The sequence below is a fragment of the Rosa chinensis genome, chromosome 5 (assembly GCF_002994745.2).
Source record: "Rosa chinensis cultivar Old Blush chromosome 5, RchiOBHm-V2, whole genome shotgun sequence".
Lineage (NCBI taxonomy): Eukaryota > Viridiplantae > Streptophyta > Magnoliopsida > Rosales > Rosaceae > Rosa > Rosa chinensis.
This window is the reverse complement of record NC_037092.1, coordinates 6,598,563-6,621,434: the sequence shown is the minus strand read 5'-3', so window position 1 is coordinate 6,621,434 and position 22,872 is coordinate 6,598,563. Positions and strand designations below refer to the sequence as shown.

The 22,872-nt window shown below is 35.1% G+C and overlaps 4 protein-coding genes across 8 annotated transcripts; 1 reads left to right on the top strand and 3 right to left on the bottom strand.

Moving 5' to 3' along the window:
* Window positions 1–2,906: 2,906 nt before the first annotated feature.
* LOC112203010 (ras-related protein RABC2a) lies at window positions 2,907–6,861 on the top strand. 5 transcript variants are annotated; one of them, XR_005800715.1, is made up of 9 exons: window positions 2,907–3,323; window positions 3,475–3,533; window positions 4,075–4,140; window positions 4,868–4,916; window positions 5,179–5,250; window positions 5,397–5,560; window positions 5,659–5,724; window positions 6,097–6,218; window positions 6,473–6,861. XR_005800715.1 is itself a non-coding variant. In XM_040507220.1 (4 exons), the coding sequence occupies exons 2-4, from the start codon at window positions 5,634–5,636 to the stop codon at window positions 6,629–6,631; spliced, it is 372 nt and encodes a 123-aa protein (XP_040363154.1). In that variant the 5' UTR covers window positions 4,671–4,916; window positions 5,397–5,633; the 3' UTR covers window positions 6,632–6,861. The 5 variants fall into 5 exon arrangements, 3 of the variants coding, with proteins under 3 accessions (XP_040363154.1, XP_040363155.1, XP_040363153.1); XR_005800714.1 differs by lacking the exon at window positions 5,179–5,250; XM_040507220.1 differs by lacking the exons at window positions 2,907–3,323; window positions 3,475–3,533; window positions 4,075–4,140; window positions 5,179–5,250 and having other exon boundaries at window positions 4,671–4,916; window positions 5,397–5,724.
* Window positions 6,862–11,697: 4,836 nt separating this feature from the next.
* On the bottom strand, window positions 11,698–14,200 carry LOC112201428. The gene is made up of 4 exons (XM_024342302.2): window positions 14,111–14,200; window positions 13,137–13,241; window positions 12,519–13,050; window positions 11,698–11,824 (listed from the first exon to the last, which is right to left on the bottom strand). The coding sequence occupies exons 1-3, from the start codon at window positions 14,159–14,161 to the stop codon at window positions 12,523–12,525; spliced, it is 684 nt and encodes a 227-aa protein (XP_024198070.1). The 5' UTR covers window positions 14,162–14,200; the 3' UTR covers window positions 11,698–11,824; window positions 12,519–12,522.
* A 107-nt stretch (window positions 14,201–14,307) lies between these two features.
* LOC121049070 lies at window positions 14,308–15,264 on the bottom strand. Its single transcript, XM_040505534.1, has 3 exons — window positions 15,137–15,264; window positions 14,599–15,005; window positions 14,308–14,512 (listed from the first exon to the last, which is right to left on the bottom strand). Exons 2-3 carry the CDS (start codon window positions 15,003–15,005, stop codon window positions 14,449–14,451), a joined length of 471 nt encoding a protein of 156 aa, XP_040361468.1. The 5' UTR covers window positions 15,137–15,264; the 3' UTR covers window positions 14,308–14,448.
* Window positions 15,265–16,130: 866 nt separating this feature from the next.
* Window positions 16,131–20,079, bottom strand: LOC112203009. Its single transcript, XM_024344040.2, has 5 exons — window positions 17,995–20,079; window positions 17,771–17,825; window positions 17,040–17,238; window positions 16,845–16,947; window positions 16,131–16,757 (listed from the first exon to the last, which is right to left on the bottom strand). The coding sequence occupies exons 1-5, from the start codon at window positions 20,077–20,079 to the stop codon at window positions 16,131–16,133; spliced, it is 3,069 nt and encodes a 1,022-aa protein (XP_024199808.1).
* Between the last annotated feature and the right edge of the window lie 2,793 nt (window positions 20,080–22,872).

Sequence of the window (22,872 nt, the reverse complement as noted above, 5' to 3'; positions counted from 1 at the left end):
ATGCTAAGCTCCACCCATCACCATTGTTACAACCAAGTCCTACTTATTTATATGTGGATTATATGCTTCAATTAACTCTCGAATATCTAAATATTGATTCTTGATTAAGTGCTAATTTTGATGCCATGAGAGTAAGGATTTATGAGACAAATGTTAAGGGCAAATATAGTCTTTGTGTGTCACTTGTGTAGAGTCTAGTAGTGACGTGTTTGCTTTTGTTGAGTCTTTTGTTTTGATTTTGCTAAGGGACTAGCAAAAGCTAAGTGTGGGGGTATTTGATCAGAGCACAAAGTGTGACATTTTTAATATGTATTTTCCCTCATTTGGTTAAGTTATTCTCTTAAAATTAATAATTATAACACAGTTTATGTTTTTAGGTACTTCAAGGACAGAAATGGAGAAAACAGGCGAAAAAGAGCAGAAATGAGCATAAATTAAGGACAAGTCATTTTAGAAACTTTCCTCTTTCATTTTAGGAAATATTTCCTATTTTGTTTTAGGAAACTTTCTTCATTTGAACTTTTCTATTTCTGATTTTTATATTTTAATGAGAGTCCATCACATTAGAAACTCTTGACTGATGAATTCAAGGAAAACTTAAAACAAAAATCATGAAGAATTCAAGGAGATAAAATGGATTGTTTTTAATCAATATTTATTCCTAATTATCTGATTTCTTATTGATTATAAACTCTAATTAAATTCTGATTTTTCTTGATTGTAGGAGTTTATTGTGTGCACAATTCTTGGAAGAAGAAATTAGTACAAATCAAAGGAGAGGAATAAGGGATGTATCTGGTCACTATTCAAGGAATATACAATGAGTCATTAAAGGGAAAAGAGATCAGAAAAATCAAGACTTTGTCATGAGAAAATCAAGCAAATTTGAAGGAGAAATCACCTTAAGATGATTGACCATGATTGCATCACAAGAGATGAGAATTCCACTATAAATAGCAGTCATTCTCTACTCCAAAGGATCACTTCTTCATACAAAATTCAGTTCATTAGCTTAGCTCTCTTCTCTCCAAAACCCTCTCCAAATATTCAGAAAAATCCTCTCGTCGTGAAGAGCTTTAGGACTTCTCCAAGGTTGTTCGTGTTCTTGAAGGCCAAGCCTTGTGTTCTCTTGACGTTCTCCAAGCTTCCTTGAAGATCAAAAAGTGTAATCCATGGCCCTTATTTCTGTTTTCATACTCTTTAGTATTGAATTTCAGATTTCGTTTATGAGCTTTATTATTGGAATTGGATTTTTGTTGAGAATGAGTTTATGTTAGTAATTTTCAGATTTGTTTCTTTATGTTCTTGAGTTGTTTATGATATCTTTATAATCTGATTTTGTGTCATCCTTTATATTTTTAAGCATATGATTTTGGTTAAATAATGACGTTAATCTGCAGGTTGATAAAGCCAAATTTGTGTTCTGATTCACCTAATCGTTTTGGGGCAGAAATTAAAGTGGTAAAGGCTATGTACAATGGTCGAGATTATATGCTACATGTTTGTGCGTTTGTAACTTCTTATGGATGCATACATGTTTGGATTCAGAATTCTAATTGCACTTAATGATTCATATTTAATGTTGACGGATGCTCTTCAGTATTAACGTGATGTTTTATATGAAATATTTTGAGTTACGGACTTTTCCTAACTTAGGAGATTCAAAAGAAGAATTAAAGTGGTACTCGATCTCTTCAGACTTGTACTTCGAATTCATTTCTGATATTTAGTGTTGGCACGATTTTAGGTTGTTTAGATTGAAATAATTCATTGCATGTTGATATGGTTTGGAAATTCTGATTTGAGTGTGAAGAAGTTGATCACATGTATATATTTATCTTTTTGTTTTATTTCGTAGGAACTTAGAAACCAAAACTTGAATCCCCCCTTTTTATGGTTGTTTCTTGTGTAAATTTGTAGATAAATACTTGTTAATATTTGTTTTAGTAATTACTAATTTAAATTGACCTTTTTGTTTAGGTGTACCCTACAATCCCCGGACTGAACGATCCCTGCTTATCCTATACTAACAACTACATTTTGCAGGGTTAAATTGTGAGGCTATTTCAGCCCCATCAATTATCTATGGCATTAACCTCAATAGAGAAAACTGAACTAAGACACTTACCCTTCTTTACAAGCCAATCCTTGAAACCTTTGCAATTCTTCTTAATATGCCCCTCTTTCTTACAAAAGAAACATTTAAAATTTCCAGGTCTTTTACCCTTGCCTACAGCCTTTTTAGGAGCAAGGTATGGTTTCTTAACCCCACTGGTTCCCTCACCAGAAGCTGCTGCAGAACTAGAAGTTCCAGACTTCCACTTACCCTTCTGCTTACCCATCAGATTAACAGAAAAAATACTCTCTCTCTTGTGCAATTCTTCTTCTTGCACGCATATAGCAATCAGCTCATTCCAATCCCACTGCTCTTTCTGTGCAAAATATGCAGTTCTCAAGGCCCCAAAACTAGTAGGTAGGTTACTTAAGGCAAGGTGAACAATGAAAGCATCTGGAAAAATAATGTCTAAATTTGCCAATCTAGTTGTGATCTGGATAAGTTTCATAATATGCTCCCTTCACTACAAGAAATTTGGGTATATGCAACGGGTTTATATGCAAGGAGTTAAAATTCCTTGTATTTGGTTTGATAATACAAAGAATTGTACAAGTCCTTGCATTTAATTTGGAGATAATGCCAAGAACACGTAAACTCCTTGCATTTTGTTTGTTAAAATATAAGAAAAGTAAAAGTCCTTGTATTTGCTTTTCATTTCCTTGCATTGATTGAGCGGGATTTTTGGCGCTCCAAAGGTTCGGTCTAAATTTATCATTTTTAAGATAACACCAATTCTCTTCTTAAGATAACTTTCTTTCATCATCTCTCCGTTCTCTATTTCTCCCTAAGACTGAAACCCAGATCCGAAAAGTAGAAAATCAGAAACACGCACCAAACCCAAATCTGAATCACACATCCCTTCCCCTCCATCTTCTTCGTCATTCTTTTTTCTCACGCTCTCATATCCCGCTCCATTGCCTCTTAAATCCAATCCAGGCCCAAAAACCCTAATACCCAAAACACAAATCCTAACCCCTCAGCTCCAATACCCACATCTCTTATGCTCTGTTCTCGATTTTGTACTTTTATGTTATGTGTTTGTGTGAATTGACGACTGTCTTAATTTTTATGAGGTTTGAGTTGATTTTTCGATCCATGATAGATTTCCAAATGCCCGGGTAGAAATTTTGGTTTCCAAATCGGCAAGCTGAGCATGAATCTTATTTTTAGTTCATCCTCGCGACTTTGCTTTGCCTCGTTTTGAAAGGTATTATAATATAACTAGTTTGCTTAGGATCCGAATTCTTATTGATAGTTGTTGTTTTCTGCAATTTGGATTTTCATTTATTCGGAGGTTAATTTTGGTTAAATTTCAATATTTTTATAGTGATTCTGTTAAGGAATTCAATGGGTTGCAGGTTCAGCAAATAATTGCTAGTTGTAGAGGTTTTGGTTTCCGGTGCATTTGGTTAAACTGGTGAGTAATATTGACAGAAATTTGTATATGACTTTAGCATTTGGTATATGACTAGTACATTTAGTTTTAAGGCTGAGTTGTATTTTTATTTTCAGTACCAATTTGGTCAATTTGTCAAGAGAGTAATAGATGTTGGGTTGAGTGGTTTTATCAGATATTAATTATAAATAGCATGTACGTTTTGCCAACTAAGTACCTAAATATGTTCATGCCTGGTAGAATGTGGGCCTTTCAATTGGTAGTGAGCCTTTTCTTGTGGGCATCATCAATTGTTTGAAAGTTTGAAATCTGAATGATGACACATGAAAATTGGATGATCTATGCATGTAATTAACTTTGTTTCAGTAGTCGGATGACTCGGATGTAACTTTTATTATGTAAAATCAATGGTATCAATGAAATTCATGTGTCTTCTTGGCTACTGGTATTGAAAAATTGTCAGCAATGTTAGTGTAGAATTGTCATCAACTTACTTAGTTATGTCAGTTATATACTTGAAATCTGTTTATCTAAGACTGAATTTGGTGGTCTCCTTCCACAGGGTTAGGGATTGTGGAATTTGGGTGGTAATGCTGCTCAGTGCTCACTCTCAGATCCTTTCATTAAGGTATTTGAATGCATTAGGGTCAGTTTACTGTTCTTCACTGCACAACAGTAATTATATGAATGTATTTGGCTTTGAGTGTGAATTGGGTTTTCTTTTCTGTGCTTGTAGCTCCTCATTTGACTAGTTTTTTTTCTTAAGTTATTTGTATGGATTGTTAAGGCCCCCATTATTGTTTCTTTGGTAATCTCATTGTTGAAGAAGCATAATAAGATGACTAAGGTCTGTTGTGTTTTGCATATTATGTGTTACTTTCCGTTTGAATTTTCTTGTGTAATTGGAATAGCTGAAAGGCTCGTATGTATTATTGTGCAATTCACAGTTACTGAGAAACACTTCAATTCCAGAAGCACCGTGTTCAAACCTGAATTTCCTCCTCAAGGTTTTTATTTGTGCTATTTTCATTTGGATCCTTAGGGTTCAAAGTAATGATAAGTGTAATAAAGTTTTCGTGTGTTATTTTATTCTTATTACTGTAAAGTACCTAAATAGGTGTTCCTTCATGGAGCCACTTAATTTTATTTACATGATTGGATAACAAACACTGAAGATTTGTTAGTTTAGGTGCAATCGACTCTTTTCATGTGACTAAGCATCTTTATCTTTCTTAATTAGATTATATGATCATCAAGTTGGAGTTTTCTCTATGGCTTGAATTGTTTAATACAGTTAGTAATTCTAAGTTACATAAGCGCTGAACTCTAATGACTGGCTTTTCTAATATTCTTAGAATGAAGCAAGGAAATGGCACTTGAAGGCTCATCTTGCTCCCACCATTGGTAACCCATTTTCTGTATCTTGCTTTTTAGCTTGGCATTTCATTTGCTCTGGAAGAGACCCTTTTACTGCATGTCTTTTGAGATGAACTGTTGGATCTATTACTATTAATTTGGTTTTGAAATTTGAATAGCTAGCTTTTTCTTTGTGCTGTATGGGGTTCTTGTGTTTTGCTCAGTCATAGCTTTCTACATTTTCTGCATGCTTTTCTTCTTGTGATGCAACTCAGTTAGCAAGAACTGAATAAATGCATTTCTGACTCAGAAAAAGGATTAGACTTTTTGTGATCTACCAAGGAGGGGACCTGGAAAGTTGGTAGCTTTTAGTGTTTCATATGTACGTGAATTCATACTTTGGATTGATTGATCGACACAACCATTCTGATACATTCAACTTGTACAAGTATTAGAATTTGTGATTGGATTGATTGATACAACCATTCTGATTCATGCATTTGATGGGTCTTGCTCCCATGATTGCAGGTGTGGATTTTAAAATTAAGCTGCTTACTGTTGGTGGGAAGAGAATTAAGATGACAATTTGGGATACATGTACTGCATGTGGAACTGGTGTATTCTTTCGTTCTATGATGCAATTTTGATTATGGCCCATTCTACATTGGATGATGGGAAAAGAGTATAACTCTGTTAAGGGACTTCAGAGCTCACACCCTTATTTCTAATGATTTAAATGTTGAAGTTTAATGATGCATTGTTAATATGACAAATCATTTTGTTATTGCAGCTGGACAGGAGAGGTTCATAACATTAACAAGCTCTTACTATAGAAGTGCCCAAGGAATCATTCTCGGTACGTTCACTTGTTCTGGAAATATCTACATTCACAACTCTTTATTAAAGGAAAATGGAACCAATATCCATCTAGCAACTACAGAGCAAGTTCTAGCATTTCTCTTGTTAGTGTTCGTTTTTCACATGTAACTATTATCTAAAGTTTATTAAGCGTATTGCATGTGAAACTATGAGAAGGGGATAATAGAGTTTGAGCAGTTCTATATAACTACTAATAATTTTGAGTTCTTCAAGTATAGTACATTCTCCCTTGCCTTCCGGCCTTTTTTTATCAGTATTTTGAATTTATAATCTGAAGTTCTCATAAAACCTTTACATACTATAGTTGTCCGATTTTGACTAATAGATGATTTATCTGCTTTATTTTTAGTTTATGATGTGACTCGGAGAGACACCTTTACCAACTTATCAGATGTATGGGCTAAAGAAGTGGAATTATACTCAACCAATCAGGACTGTGTCCAGGTGCTTGTCGGGAATAAAGTTGATAGAGTAAGTTTCAGTCTCTGTATCTGATCCTTGAAAACTTTATTCTGAAAATGAACAAGAAAACAATGCTCCTGACTATGGATCATAGTATTGGAGTCTTTTTTCTCTCTAGCAGTAAATAGACAGCCAGGAATGCCTTACTATGTAGTAGCATGCTCTTCATATATGTCACAAGATAATAAGATACCCCTCAATGCCCTTTTCTTGTTGTCTCAATTTCTTGGATCATATTAAAAAGAAGTTATATGTAATTTCAGGAATCTGAGAGGGCTGTGAGTAGAGAAGAGGGCATTGCTCTTGCAAAAGATATTGGATGCATGTTTCTTGAATGTAGCGCCAAGACTAGAGAAAATGTGGAGCTTTGCTTTCAAGAGCTAGCATTAAAGGTACTTCGAGGGGATCTTGGGAGTAGATGAGTTTGGACGATTCTCCCCACACCAAAATACACTCACCCCAAGCTTCAGTGATTTGCAGTTTTACTAATTTTTGTTCTGGTGTCTCTACTTGTGTATATGTATCTTGATTTTGCTAATCTTGTTATAGCTTAGTAGCATCAATTTTTTATGTACACTTTTTTTTTTGGTCTGTATGTACAGTTGAACTAATTGTTTTTAATTCAAGGAATAAAAAAAATTCCAGAATGACATTTGTGGTATTTTTTTTTATTTAGTTTTAATTTTTTTAATACCAAATGCAAGGAATTGTCCTTGTATATCAGTTAACCATAGTTAACCTCAGGTGTTAAATTCCTTGCATTCGAGATGAACAATTCCTTGCATTTGTGAATTCAAATGTAAGGAATTTTCAAGTCGTTGTATTTACTCTTTTGCAAGGGCCTCTTTGCAAGGACTCAAATGCAACGAATATTCCTTGCATTTGGGTTAATGCAAGGAATTTTTAGTTTTTTACAAGGAAAAAATTCCTTGCAAAAGGCCATTTTTCTTGTAGTGTAAGGAGAGGGCAAAAAAGTCTCAAAAATAAATAAAAAGAATAAAAAAAAGAATTAATTGGGTATTAGAGAAATAATCTCTTAGAGTGTTTTGGGTAAATGAGATTAAAAAATTGTTAGTGGAGCAAGTGGGTAATTTTTTAGCTGAAATTGGGTAAATGATCATTTCCCCATTTGGTATTCATATCTAATATAACAAAGTCTATAATTATCCATGATTTTCTAGTTTTTTTTTTTTTTTTTTTTTTTTACTCTGGACCACAATATAACTCGCCACCCCACCCCATCCCTGATGTCAGTGAGATTTGAACCCTTGACCTCAACTATATTAATTAGGCTAGCTAACCAATAAGTCAAGGCTCACCGACGATTTTTTAGTTACTTATGTATGAATGATATTTTGAATACCATTGCACTTTCATTCATTTTTAAATTCCTAACTGATACCTCTAGATTTTTAAAGTTAATAGATTTCTTTAAAAATTCTAGTAATTCTATATACAATACACCCCTGAAGTTTATTGGATACTCACAGCTGACAACCGGCAATCTCGCATATTCTACTTCTCTTATTCCACAAGTGACAATGTCAATATTTTTTTTTTAATAAAGACCTGTAAGGCTGCCTTTAAATCATGACAATTAAGTTGAGGATACAAAATTCCACACTGATTACCTAATATCGTGGTTTCTCCACAATGTCGCCTTATCATACATGTATGTACGTATATTATCAGACAATAGCCATACATACAAGTTAAGTAGTACTGGTTTAGTAATCGACAACTGTGACAGAAATAAAAAACCAATGAGTTTTCATTGTACTAATCCTTTAGACACCACACCTCCCGTCTCTTTCTATTCTCATGTGAAATTGAAAAAGATGTGCCATTTAATAATTTTGGTTGTCCAAGGAGTTTTGTGTTGTAATTTTGAAACTACAAGAACAATGGTGAAAGCGAAGAGAGAGTTTAGCTCAGAAAAAAGAAGAAAAAGAAGAATACCCGGAGGAGGTGGGGAAGAAAACGACACCGCCTTCTTTGTGGTCGAGGAGGCGAGGCTTCTCCACCCCTGGTTTTTAGAACTGTGACATTCTTCTGGCTTCTGCTGCTCTTTGATTTTGGTTTAGAGCTTTCAGCAATGTGCTTTAGGTGCGCAGGGATGACCTGGACCTGACCCGGCCTCCTATGGATAATAAGTAAGTGCCCGTTATGCCGTTCGGTGATGTATTGTACAGCCGCGCAGGGATGACCTGACCCAACTATATACTTATTTTTATTTTAAATAATAAAGGAAAACATGCCCAAATAAATATATTTTAAAAGGAAAAGAAAAACATCAAGTGATTTCCTTTGTGTTTTCACTTTTCAGGTATTGAAATTCAGAATTTCAATGTTGCACAATGACTCTAAATATCTATCCTTATTGCGGGTCGGCAAGACTTCCTGGTCATAGGATTAATTATAGATTTTGTGGATCTTCAATTTCATTGGTCTTTTCATAAACCAAATTTCGACGAACCTAGTATTATAGGTTGAAAATAAAAAAAATGTGGTAGTAATAAACATAAAAAAAAGAGTGGCGTGTGAAGTTAGGCAGAAAAGACTTGTACCAAAATGGATGGAGATGTAATATCATGTCTGATAATGCAAACGCTGGTCGCTATTACTTGGACATGATGCTACAAGGGTTATTTGGTTTAAGGGTGCGGCTATTGTCATCCTACAATTTTATTTGTTCACCCTACTTACTCATTACACCCTATATTTTAATTATAATTATTAAATTTACTTATCCAACCCATTTTTCTTTCCAGAAATATCCTTATAAGATATATTCAATTGAAAAGTATTTTTTTTAAACTTAAATTTCTCATTTAATTTATACCAATAAAAAAAATAAAATATATTAAATTTTCCTAATTAATAAAATCATAATCAAATTTACTTCCATATTAAAGGAAAAACACATTATGTGCCTTCGTCAAAGTGATTGACGGAGAGGGAATCAAGCAATTAGCAATTACCATCAATCAGCATGGATTATGGATCAATCAGTAGTTAATGTCATCATTGTAATTCTTTTTTCCATTGTAATTCTTTCCCTATATAAAGAGGTTATGAAATGAAATGAGTAGATCAATTCCAACTGTCATTTTTACTTTAACACGTTATCAGTACGCTCAGAGCCAATAGCCAAGAAAAAAACACTAGAAACTAGTTTCTTTCCGTCGAAAAAAAATCAAAACCCTAGAAGAAAAAAAAAAAACCATTTTCTTCTTTTTCTGCCGCCACCAAAAAAAAAAAAAAAAACAGATCGGCTTTGCCTCAGACCGGCCTCATCCTTGCAACCCTCCACAGAACAGCCCGACTGCAAATCTCACGGGCCTCATCTCTGTCTCTCCGGCCAAGCACCACAGTGCCTAGCCCAGTACACGAGCCTCCAGCACCGACCCAATCTGGAACCCGACCTCACAACCCTCCTGCGTAGCCCAAGCCACCTGCAGCGACGGGCCCGTGTGTGAGATCCCAGCAGCGGCGCGGCCAACCTCGCATCCCCGCCGACCTGCGTCTCGGCGCCCCCACATTGATCCTCCACCGCGCCATCACAGCCCACACCGGAGCCCCACCCACCACGCACCTGCGCAGCCCTCCCCATCAGCGTCTGCTTAACCGCCTGCAGCAGCAACCCAGCAGCCTAATCCACCTGCACCGACGTTGCAACCCAGCCCTCGTGCCCCGCGCCCTTGCAACAAACAGGCCTCTTGCCCAGCGCATCGCTGCCTCCACACCAGAAAACCAGATGAAAGAAGAGGCGGAAGAGAGAAAGAAAAAAAAGAGAAAGAAGAAAAAAAAAAAAAAAGAGTGTGTGACCCGGCCCAAAGAAAAGAGTCGACCTAACACAACACAAAAAACAAAGAAGCAAGCCTGTGGCCCAAGAAAAAAAAAAAGGGCAACGAAAAAAAGAGGCCCTGAGGCGCACAGAGAAAAAAAAAGTGAAAAAAAGGCCCATAACAAAAAAAAAAAAAAGAACAAAGCTCATTGCTGAAAAGAAAGACGAAGCAGTTCAGTTTTCTCAAGTCCAAAAACATCGCTACGCACGCCTGCACCAACACGCGCGTGCGCTAGGATCGTTTTATTTTCTAGACATCAAGTATGTTTTCTTTATTTTGTTTTTATGATTTTAATCAAGCATGTGAATTTTATTTATCTTTTCTATTTTTAAGCATGCTTTATACTTTATTGTTTATGCTTTTATTATATTTTGTCAGCATGCCTTGTTATTTATGTTTTAAATAATTATGTTTAAGCATGTTTTAATTATGCTATAGTTTATACTTAATTTTGAACATGCCATATATATTTTGTTATATATTATTTATGTAATTCTGAGCATGTTTTGTGAATTTTATTTACGCTTATATAGTTATTTCTAAGCATGTCTTTATATTATGCTATTATTTATATTTTATTTTACGCATGATACATTATTGTTATTATTATGTGTAACATATATTTTAGTATACATTTGTGAAATTTGAGCATGCCATGTCATTTATTTTAATATATGCTATGTTTTTATTATGTATTATGTGCTATAATTATTACTTGTTTAGAATGCTATACAAAAAGAATTGTGTTTTGCCATGATAATGAAAGTTCATGCGCATTATAAATACACACTTGCTGTGATAAAGTATTGTCACATAGCATCGAAAAAAATGTGACCATTACGAATCTTGGTCTTAAAATCTAATTCATATTTTTGGAAAATAATTCACGTGGATGTCTTTATGACTGTGTAATTTATATCTTCGCCCTTGTTTTATGTAGATGGTTGATCCAACCACTACTAGCATATGCCTTATAGAACACTTTAATTTTTCTGTATCTTTTGCTCTAGAGAATATGGATAACCGTATCAAAAAGTTATTAGGTACGGTGCAGCCACGGAATGAAAAAGGGTATCCTCTATTGCAGGCTCCAGTAACCAAAAGCCACGCTTTTGACTTTGGTGTCTCTATTTTTTATTTTATTTTAAATGTTATATTAATGTTTTTCTTTCTCTCTCTTCATTTTCTTTTAATTTCTATTTATATATTAATCGAAATATAAAAATACTTGTTTTATACGTATACGATACTAAATACCTTAATATTTCATTTGATATTATAAATTTTTATATAATGTTATTACACAAAGCAACGAATCTTCTTCAGTATCTATTATGCGTTGGATACCCTATGACAAAGGTATCATTTGAATTTTTATATTAAAAAAAAAAATATTAAAACCTACCATTAATATTCAGAGCAATTTTTTTTTTTTTAATCTGCTATTATGAAAATTCAAATTAGCAATAATCTAACAATTGATGTTTCATGATTATAACCATTATAACACCCCTGCAAAGAAGAACCTCAATGAATAAAATCAAATCCACTAACATTGAAATTTTACCAGAAGTACATAAATAGTTTTGTTATTTATAAGGTCTACATAATTTGAAATAAATGCTGAATTCAAATCCTAATCTAGTACTGAATTGAAATCCTAACATGACATTGAATTGAAATCCTAATAGTCTTGAAGCAATGACCACCATCTCCACAAGATTAGCTCCCGCTCTAGTTGCATAATGGCTGATAGAGGCATGATTCCTAAACATATGGATCAAGTTAAAGACGAGTTACTGATCAGAAATAACATATATATGTACATGTCACAGCAGTGATTTTACTTCCATGATTATGCTACTATGCCCATACTTAATAAAGACAACGCTAGTTAGCACATAGATTTGAAAGAAAAATTCTTCAACTCTTTATATAGAAATACAACTTCAAACATCCAAGTGCTCATCAATGTCACATACATCATCATTGTGTTGTGAATGAACTTTACTGAAACTAAAGGTTTCCAAGACCAAATAGTTCTGCCGCTACGGTATGGATGTGACTCTCATCTATGTCATATGACTCATATCATCATCATTATACATCATCACTATGCTATGAATAATGAACTTTACTGAAACCAAGTTATATTGGTCATTAACAAAAACACACAGAAAATGATATCAGAGTGGTACAACCAGCCTTATATACTGGAAGGTTAGTTTTATTCCTGTCAAATTGTAAGTACTTCTTTTCAGCTTTGTTCTGCTACTAACATCAGCAGGCTTTATTTATGTGGACCTTAAAGACAAAGTCCAGTAGATTGAACACAGAATAAAAGTACCTCGTTTCGATCTTTCAGAAATAACATATATATGTACAAAATCATAATATGAACTGTAAAAAAGTTCCAGATCCAATAAGTATAGTCAAAATGCAAATATAAATATATACTTACTTGATTAATCAATTTGCATATTGGGGCAATCAAATGGCATTGTAGGACGGTAGACATCATCATCTGGTGAAAAAGCAACAGTCGATGGCCTTTGAGGCGTGTCACGAGCAAACTGAGACATCGTTTGCATGACATCTTCTTGTGTATCCACTGATATTCCGCATTGTTTAAACATCTCTCCCATTTTTTGGAGTGCCATCTCTACGCACCTCACTTCAAACATTTGTTCCATCCGTTTTGTTTGCTCAGCCATTTTGCTTTGTAGTTCCTCCATCATGTGTGCTTCTCTCTCTTGTGCCTTTTTCGCTTGCTCTTCCAATTGCTCTCGCAACTGTTTCACTTCTCTTGATACTCCTCCCTCTTCAACATGGATTCCAGGGACTTCGTCCCAAGTAACCCCTGCTCCAACACCTCTCACTCTATTCCCCTTCTCCTTACCAAGAACTTCAGCATACATTTCTTCACGGATTTCTGGAGCAGTGATGTCAACATTCATGCTTAGCCTCTTTTGTTCAGCCTCTTCAAAATCCGCCTACAACAAATGTAATAGATAGACCATAAGCAAAGGAGACACGAAATATCTACAAGTATAATAAAGCTACAGATAAATTAGCTTACAATTGCCTTTGCAGATGCCGCATCTATTGGTTCTTGGGACCCTTTCCTTTGATGTGTTAATTTAAATAGCTCCCACCTATCTGGCTCTTTACCATGAGAAATTTCCTATGCAATAGATTGTATATTAATAATATGCACTAGATATACAAGAAGGTGGGCAGGTAAGAGAGAGAAGAAACAAATATACAAAGCATGCAACAATTCCAAATGTATGCAGGTAATCACGTTTTAAATATTTGGACTAATAATCTGTAAATAATTCCCCCGTTTCATTTTTTAATATTTTCCGTATATTGAAATAAGGTAGAAATGGTGATTTGCCTATACTGCCATGAAGTAATGCTGTATATAGATGCTGCCATAATGAATTGCTTAACTGATGCATTATGGGATCTCTATTTATTTCAGGGTTAAGTTTCAAAAGGGTGACCTGCTTGATAGCATTTGTAGCAGTATCTCCATTTTGAAGACCTTTTAGATGTGGAAGGGTCGGTGAATACCGATCAACAATTACTCAGCAATGAAATAACTTACCAAGCATGCAACAATTAATCTTGCCATACTAACTTCTCAAAAAGCATAGTTGTCTGCAAAGTATATATTCTACCAATCTGGAACTCATTACAATAAATCGAGGTCAAGGTCTCTTCTTCCCTTTATATGTTTGCAATTACCACATTTGGCGTTTTTCTTTTTAAGAAGTGGGCAGTTAGTATATATAGGGATAGCTAAGCGAATGTTAAAGCAACAAACTGTATTAGTTGAGATACACCTATTAATTAAGCTTTGGTGAAGAAAAATTGAGGACATACTCAAGCAAAAAATCACTTAAACTAAAGATTTTACCGACAGAAACAAAGAAAAAGGAATTATAACTGTCCATATATAGTCTTTGATATAGCTCTGTCCAGTGTTGAATAGACTTGAAGTTGTTCTAACATAACATTGAAGGTATGCACTGAAGTTTCACTTACATATTCATGAGCGACATTTGCATATGTTCGAGTCCCTGTTGATTGGTTCATCTTCTTTTGAGACCGATTTCTTTTGTTGATGCTTGCTATTCTCTGTGTTCCAACATATGAACACTGCTAAGTAATATTAAATCTAGCCTACATGAAGAAGATGAAATAATTGTTTTGTACCTGGTGCTTCTTCTTGTCCATGTTTGCAACAAAAATTTTCCATTGACGCTCATTGACACGATCATCATTAGGCTTTTGAAACCTACGTGGTGTGTTCATGAATGGTTTATACCATTTTTTACGCAACTGAGACTTCCAGTGCTTCCACCGTTCATTTAACTTGCTCTTCACCCTTTTCTTGATTTTACCTTCCAAACTTGCAACCCAAGGATTAGACCAATCAATAGTTTCCTGCACAAATTGTTTATACGCATCAATATAATGGAAAGTCACATATAAGACAATGTTAACAAAGGATTGAAACATTCAACATATACCTTAACACGATTCCAAGCCCTTGCAAGATTGTCACTAGCTTGAAATGCCGGTAGTCAGGTGTACTAATTGGAAAAAGTGTAAAGTCTTTTGCCAAAATACCCAAGAATCTTGAGAATCTTGCCACCTTCAATCGTGGACCCTTAGGAAGTCCAAAACGATTCCACAAGAGCTTTTCCCGACCCTCCATTGCCCAATTCTTCTGTTTTGGACCACGGTGCTTCTTTATTCCCCCAGGCGCCTCTGATGAAACATTGACGTCATCTTGCTGATGAAACATGCCACCAACATCTTGTGTTTCGCTGTCGTCGTCTTGTTGAATATTAAAGTCGCCACCAACATCTTGTGTCTCACTATCGTCATATCCATTTTCTTCGTAATCCTCTTCATCCTCATATAGGTGACTCATCTGTCAAAACCACAAAAATCAATATAAACAATCATACCCATTCTCCAAACGAATAGTAATTAACAGAGATAAGCAAACCTCCTCCAACTAAGACCAGAGAGATGAGAGAGATGGAGAATTGATTGTTAAACCTGATAGGGAATTGACCTCCACTTCTACAGACGTGGTTGTTTTATATGCGTATCATAGCAGAACCACGTCTTATCCATTTGAAAGTTCGAAGGGATTTTAATACACAATTGGCGGCAACACAATCTTTGTCCCGCTCAATTTCTCTTTTCCATTGTTTCCCTTTTGATTTCAGGCATTTTGCTCCCGCTCTCACTCTATTTTGTCCCGCTCTCTGCATCCGTGAAGGTCCCCCAATTGAAAACGTGAAGATGTGGTTTTCTAATTGACTACAAACTCTAAACAGCCTCTTTATATAATTCAATTTAGTTGATTTCTGAATAAAATAAAAGGAATATAGTTTCTACCTCAAATCCGCTCTGCTTGAAAAAGCACAAAAGATTCTTCCATAGCCTTCTTCCCCATTAAGGTCACAACCAAGTTCCCCAATGCTGCAAGAGCTTTCTCGGAGATTTCTTTATCGGAGGACAAACATGGTGGATAGGTTGTGAAGTGCACCCAAACATGACTGTTTGGTTTCGACATTGCTCGAATCTGACTCTAGAATGCCAACTAGAAAAGGGACAATTTCAGATGAGGGCAGAGGAAATGGGGTATTTGCATGTGAGGATAACAACATGAGCAGTTCTGCAAATTGATGCCTTGTTGGCTCATCGAGACTGTTGAATGTAATACCTTCATTCCCCAATACTCTTCCATTGCCACAAAATCCATAACAATACAGATCATAATCAAATTGAATCCAAACCAAATCTTGATAATAAAATGAAATTGAAGTTAAATGCACCATATACCCAGTTGTAAAATGCAAACAAAAACACAGCTTCGTACCTCAATCAATTCGTTGTAGTACTATATAATTAGGGCACCACAATGTAAATATATTAAAAAAAAAAAATTGTTAATATATTGAAAAACAAAAACAGTACCAAAGTTGCAACAAAATAATTACCAGAAAAAAAAAATTGTTAAAAAAAAAAAACAACTACTTCAATTTCATTCTATGACATCATTCACTAGAACACCGTCCATGTCTGTTCTTGCTATTCCGTCATCGTTAATCCCTACAATCAAATTTTGGGCATCATAAGGCTCCGGTTCTATGTCTGTGCCCATATCAAATAAATCTCTAGGTCGGGTTCGGATCACTGTGTGCCAATTCGGTTCAGTTGGGTCTTGAACATAGAAAAATTGCACTGATTGTGATGCAAGAATGAGAGTGTCCGGTTTAGGAAGTAGATGATCAAAATTTACCAAAATGAAGCCATACTCATCCATTTTGACGGCTCTATTGCGAACTCTATTATCTGCCCAATCACAATCGAATAATAAGACTTTCCGACCATGGTGATAATCTAGCTCAATGATGTCTGTTAGTACACCGTAGTAGTCTTTTACACCATCCCTTGGTCTACGATCTCCCGCAGTAGCATAGCTACTCATCCCAGCTTTAACAAACACACCGCAGTTTTGAGTATTTGATTGAGCATCAATAGATTTAACAAAAAAGCGAAACCCATTCATGATGTACTTGTTGAATCGCCTTGCCTTTTTATCTGGTCCTATAGCCAAGGCTCGAATGTCTGGGTCGACAAATTCTTTTCGTTGTACTCTTCTCTCAATCTGTATTATTAAAATATGATGCTTCATTTGTATATATGACACAAGTGTTATAAAAAGATATGCTTTATATGGAAAAAAAAATCTTACCAATTCCTGAAAATATATCGAAAATGTATTATTTGCTTGTCTTTCAGCCTCCATCAAAGTTGTGCGTCTATTCTTAGTCCGCTGTGTGTTTGCCACATGGTCGCTAACAATGTCAACAATGATTGGTTAGTGATACATGAATTATGTTTAATCAATGGTAGCACAATAATGAACAATTAATATTAAATAACTTACTCTAGATGTTGCTTAATCTGAGGGCAATTTATCAACACATGTGTATGTGCGCGTTCCCACTCAAGGTCAGTTAGTGTAAACTCGTGTCCTGGTTCTATAGATCGTCCCATCCCGACAAATAATGGTAATCCTTCACGAGGAACAATCCCAGGGTCATCAGCATTACGACCAATTCTTGTTCTTTTTGACTCAACTCCATCTGACAGATACATTGTGCAAAATGATAGACATTCTTCAATTATATAACCCTCTGCGATGCTTGCCTCAGGCCGACTCCTATTGCGTACATACTTTTTTAAGTCATGTAAGTATCTGGCTCAAAAGAAAATAGGAAAAAGAAAAAAGAAAAAAAAAAAAAGGTTAATTGTTAGCTATGATATCATTCACAGATTCGCTCCTTATGATGAAATTAATTGTAGCTCAATCATAAACAAAATATATATGATATATATAGGGTAGCTATATAAATATAAATATATATATATATATATATATTCACAAGCGTTAGTAAAGTAATTATAAAGTAAATTGAATGGCTTGTTAACAGTCAAATTGTTTATGTAATTAAATGCTAGTGCCGATACACATATATATCATGTTGTCAATATATCTATATAACTATAACATACGTCGACAACTAAATTTCTTTTTTCATATATAAATCAGAAATTAAAACGTATAAATGTTTCCAAAAAAAAAAGCTATTTAAAAAAAAAATTTATTTGACATACCTTTCGATTGGGTACATCCATCGAAATTGCACAGGTCCTGCAATTGCTGCCTCGTCTGCTAAGTGTATTAGAAGGTGTACCATGACGTCAAAAAAAGATGGTGGCATTATCATCTCTAATTTGCAAAGTGTTTCAGCAATCCGATTTGACAAAGCACGAAAATGGTCTACGGTGCCAACTTTGGTACATAATTGTCTGAAAAAAGCACTGAGTTCCAATAATACCTTGGTTATGTCTGGTTTTAGTGAACGACGGATGGCCACTGGAAGTAGATACTGCATAATTATGTGACAATCATGACTTTTAAGACCAACCAATTTTCTTTCATCAACTCTTACACATCTACGAATGTTTGATGAAAATCCATCAGACACCCTAACCGACTCAAGTACTTTGCACATTAGTGTCTTCTCGTCTTTGGATAAAGTGATTTTCGCCGGGGGTAGCCATGTTCGGTCACCACGTGCCTCAGGATGGAGCGAATGCTTAACACCCATTAAGACCATGTCAAGGCGTGCCTTTAAGCTATCTTTATTTTTTCCATCAATTCCAAGCAAAGTCCCAATGACACTCTCTGTAACATTCTTCTCAACATGCATGACATCGATATTGTGACGCAATAATAAGTCCTTCCAATAAGGTAGTTGAAAAAAAATACTTTGCTTCCTCCACGGTCCTGTGTATTTTGTGTTATCATTATTTTGAACTCGTTTCCTTTTACGACTAGAGCTTGTTTCCTTTCCCTTTCCAAACTGGAACTCCAATGTACTTAACGCCCTCAAACAATCTAAACCTGTCATTGGTTTGGGGGGTTTACGATGCTCAGTTGATCCATTGAAGTTATTATACCATGTGCGAAAAATATGGTTATCTGGCAGCCACTTTCGATGTCCCATGTAGATTTCTTTCTTACCGTGATGCAACCTAAAAGAATCAGTCTCTTCACCACAAGTTGGGCAAGCTTTAGATCCTTTTGTGCTATATCCAGACAACATGGCATATGCTGGGAAGTCATTTATAGTCCACAATAATGCAGCTCTCATCTGAAAAACCTCTTTTTTGAACGCATCATACGTAGGAACCCCTTCTATCCATAGAATTTTCAATTCATCTATCAAAGGTTGCAGGTACACATCTATGTCATTCCCTGGACTTTTAGGGCCTGGAATGAGCAACGATAGCATCATGTATGACTTTTTCATGCATAACCAAGGAGGGAGATTGTAAACAGTAACGATAACAGGCCAAGTACTGTGGGACAAACTCATCATACCGAAAGGATTGAATCCGTCACTGGCTAGGCCCAAACGAACATTTCGACCATCAGAGCCAAAATTATTGTCAATTTTGTCTAATTCTTCCCAAGCAAGAGAATCGGCTGGATGACGTAGAACCCCATCTCGTGGTCTCTTTTCAGAATGCCAAACCATAAATTCAGAGGTGTGGCGAGACATGTACAACCTTTGAAGCCTTGGCCCTAATGGAAAGTAACGCAAAACCTTGGCTGGTACCTTCTTTGTAGGGGAGGTGTTCTCTTTGTACCGACTTGTACCACATACATGACAAACTGTGTTTGAAGCATATTCCTTCCAATATAACATGCAATCGTTTGGACACGCATCGATTTTCTGGTATGTCAGCCCGAGACTTTTGATGAACTTTTTTGTTAAATAGAAAGAAGCAGGAAGAGTTTCCCCTGGGGGCAAATAAGCCTTTAACAATTCAAGCAATTGTGTGAACGATACATCACTCCAACTGTTCAATGCTTTTATTTGATACAGCTTTATCAAAAAATCAAACATCTTTTTTCCTGCACCAGGGTATAATTCAGCGTCAGCTTTTTCTAAAAGCTGGTAAAATCTTTGTGCATCAGGGGTAGGGCCGTTAGGCAAGGATGGACCTTCAGTAGTCTCTGCTGGTTCTAGTAAATCATCTTCACCTTCGTACATACCAAATGCATCGTGCAACATATCTTGCACATCAGAATCTGGTTGATGTGATGACGGTCCCGACAAATTAAAATCTGGTTGATATGATGAAGGCCCTGCCATATTATGATCAACTACAGCTGGTAAATGCTCACCATGCTCAGTCCAGGGGATGTTAACATATTTTGGATCCATGCCATCCACCCAAAGATGCTGCTCAACAACAGCAGGCAGTCTATTGTAGCCATTATGACACCTTTTACATGGACACTTGATTGTACCTTCAAAAGAAGCATGCTCTAAGGCATAATTGAGGAATGCATGCAATCCAGCATTATATTCATCAGTGTGCTTATCTAAAAATATCCATTCCTTGTCCATATCGTTGATCAAAGATTTGTTATCAAGCTGCATAGAAAAACAAAAGGAATGAGTATTTAGTTTTTGGTGAAAATAAAAATTGATTTCTAAAGTCATAAATGATACTAAAAAAAATCGATGAACAAATGTCAATAATCATTGGAATAAAAATTGATACCTTTTGATGATCGATGCTATCTCTTTTTCAACTGAAAATTTGTTTGATTAAATTTTGTTTCCTGAACCTCAATTCATAGCACCTCAACATCAATATGATTGAGTGGTTTGCATTGGATGTGCACAACGTGCACAGTTATTGAATATGGAAGTGCTCCCGTGCACAATTAGTATCAATATTGGATTTGGAAAGTTATCAATGCATAATTAACATTGGATATGGAAAAGGGTGCACAATTTGCATTGGATATGGAAACTGAAATTGTAGCTATTGGTTACCATATTGGATACAAAAACAAGGAAACGTGGCTAATAAAAACTAAATATGATTATCCGTATGTTAGAGAAAAAATTGGAATCTTATTTGTAAGTCAATTCAATTGAAACTCTTTTTTTTTTTAAAAAAAACTCATTCTCAATTTGCACCTAATATATTAGAAATAATAGATATGCAGCAAATTAAAATGGATAATTATGTCGGCGAATTAAACCTGGTTAATAATTATACTTGAAATACCACCAATTTTTGCTAAACGTATGACAATTTAATGGATACATATTGCATAATTTATTTTGCAATTATGCCCATTAACTTATAATACTAAAACTCTAATAACATATTAAATCTAAAAACATAAGAAAATAATGAAACATATATTTTTTGCAATACGATTGAATATGGAAGTGCACCAATGCACAATTAGAATTGGATTTGGAAAGTCAATGCGTAACTAACATTGGATACGGTAAAAGGTGTACAATTAGCATTGGATATGGAAATTGAAATTGTAGCTATTAGTTACCATATTGGATACGAAAACAAGGAACGTGGCTAATAAAAATTAAATACGATTATCTGTATGTAAGAGAAGAATTTGGGATCTTATTTGTATTTTGACTTTTAACCACTTCAATTAAAACTTTTTTTTTTTTTGAAAACTTATTCTCAATCTACACCTAATATATTAGAAATAATAGATATACGGCAAACTAAAACTCATAATTATGATGGCAAAGTAATCTGGTTAATAATTATATTTAAACAACCATCAATTTTTATTAAACGTTTGACAATTTAATGGATACAGATATGCATAGTTTATTTTGCAATTATGCCCATTAACTAATTATACAAAAACTCTAATAACATTTTAAATATAAAAACACAAGAAAATAATGACACAGATACTTTTTGCAATACGGATTGCAAGGAAAGATGATTAATTTGTAAATTTGAAAAAATTAAATGCAATAAATAATTAGATATTATTACTTCACACTCTTAACCGTATCTATATCAGATACTTATCCGAATATTTAATATAATATATTAATTTAGTATTTTATTTAGCAATAAATACGGATTTTTGTCTTTAATAAATGTATTAACTTACTTTTATTGATTATATTTTTTATTTTGTCACTGTTATCGGTACCCATAAAACAAAGAATACTAAAAATATAAAAGGGTGTCATTTGCTTTACTCAAATGATACACTTAGAAAAGTGTATCCAAAATGGGTGGCCACTAGAGATTTTGCTAGTAGTGAACTCAACCTGAGTTTGATATTTTGAACTCAGAAGGACTTGAGTACCATCGTTGGGTTTCCGATATGGAAAATGTCTTTATGGCAAAAGACTACACAGCTGCCACCATTACTGACCCCAAAGATGATGAACTATCTAATAAGATGAAAGCAGATGCCTTAATGTTTCTGATGCGACATATTGATCCTAGCCTACGCTGGGAGTACCTTCAGTTGAAGACACCCAAAGAACTGTGGGATGCCCTTAAATGACGTTTTGGGAACATTCACGATATTTTGCTCCCAGGACTAGCTGTTCAGTGGAATGGAATCCGCTTGCTTGACTATAAAAAGGTCAATGACTTCAACAAGGACATGTTGCGCTTAAAGGCACGTCTCAATTTCTGTGGAAGGGAAATCACAGAAGACGATATGATCTACAAGTCTCTTACCACCTTTCCTTCCTACTTCAGCTTTTATACTAGCGAACCAGTATCAGTTGGAGTATGACAACAAAAGAATCACAACCTTCAATAAGTTGATAAGCCTACTGCAAGTGGCTGAGAGACATAATGAGATTCTCTTGAATAACAATGTCAGGCCCACTAGGACAAAGAAAATTTCCGAGGCTAATTATGGAAAAATGAAAGGTGAAAAGAACTCCAATGCAAAGGGGTTTAGACGTGCTGATCTCTACCCACGTGGCAACCATGCACCACGTGGAAAGGGACATGGGGATCATGGAAACAAGATGCAAAAGGAAAGAGTTGACAATGAACCATGCTATAGGTGTGGATTCATTGGGCATTGGTATAAGAACTGCCAAGCAAACAACGTTAACAGAGTAGCAGCCAATTACAAGAGGTATAGAGAGTCTAAAGAACAAGAGGCTCACTATATGGAAGAAGGAGGTCATGACCTAGACGTCAACCTTACAGTTGCAGACTCCAATGGCAAAGAGGAACTTGCTAAGTCAATGGATGCTCTCAATCTTGACTGATCTACTTTATTCATTTTATTTTCCAAAAACAGTTGTGAAGGCATGATGCCTCATTTTTAATTAGACTATTACTTGGTCTTAAAGTTTATCTCAATAATACCTTGATGAATT

Excerpts from the sequence above, each read along its gene's own strand:
- LOC121049070 (XM_040505534.1), bottom strand. The coding sequence starts at position 15,005 with ATGAGTCACCTATATGAGGATGAAGAGGATTACGAAGAAAATGGATAT. Across the intron at positions 14,513-14,598 it reads GGGCTTGGAATCGTGTTAAG|GAAACTATTGATTGGTCTAA; the intron begins GTATATGTTGAA and ends CAATTTGTGCAG.
- LOC112203010 (XM_040507220.1), top strand. The coding sequence starts at position 5,634 with ATGACAAATCATTTTGTTATTGCAGCTGGACAGGAGAGGTTCATAACA. Across the intron at positions 5,725-6,096 it reads TGCCCAAGGAATCATTCTCG|TTTATGATGTGACTCGGAGA; the intron begins GTACGTTCACTT and ends CTTTATTTTTAG. Across the intron at positions 6,219-6,472 it reads TCGGGAATAAAGTTGATAGA|GAATCTGAGAGGGCTGTGAG; the intron begins GTAAGTTTCAGT and ends ATGTAATTTCAG.
- LOC112201428 (XM_024342302.2), bottom strand. The coding sequence starts at position 14,161 with ATGAACCAATCAACAGGGACTCGAACATATGCAAATGTCGCTCATGAA. Across the intron at positions 13,242-14,110 it reads CAAATGTCGCTCATGAATAT|GAAATTTCTCATGGTAAAGA; the intron begins GTAAGTGAAACT and ends TCTATTGCATAG. Across the intron at positions 13,051-13,136 it reads CGGCATCTGCAAAGGCAATT|GCGGATTTTGAAGAGGCTGA; the intron begins GTAAGCTAATTT and ends CATTTGTTGTAG.
- LOC112203009 (XM_024344040.2), bottom strand. The coding sequence starts at position 20,079 with ATGGACAAGGAATGGATATTTTTAGATAAGCACACTGATGAATATAAT. Across the intron at positions 17,826-17,994 it reads TAAAACCAGACATAACCAAG|ACGAGGCAGCAATTGCAGGA; the intron begins GTATTATTGGAA and ends TACACTTAGCAG. Across the intron at positions 16,758-16,844 it reads CGATATATTTTCAGGAATTG|ATTGAGAGAAGAGTACAACG; the intron begins GTAAGATTTTTT and ends TTAATAATACAG.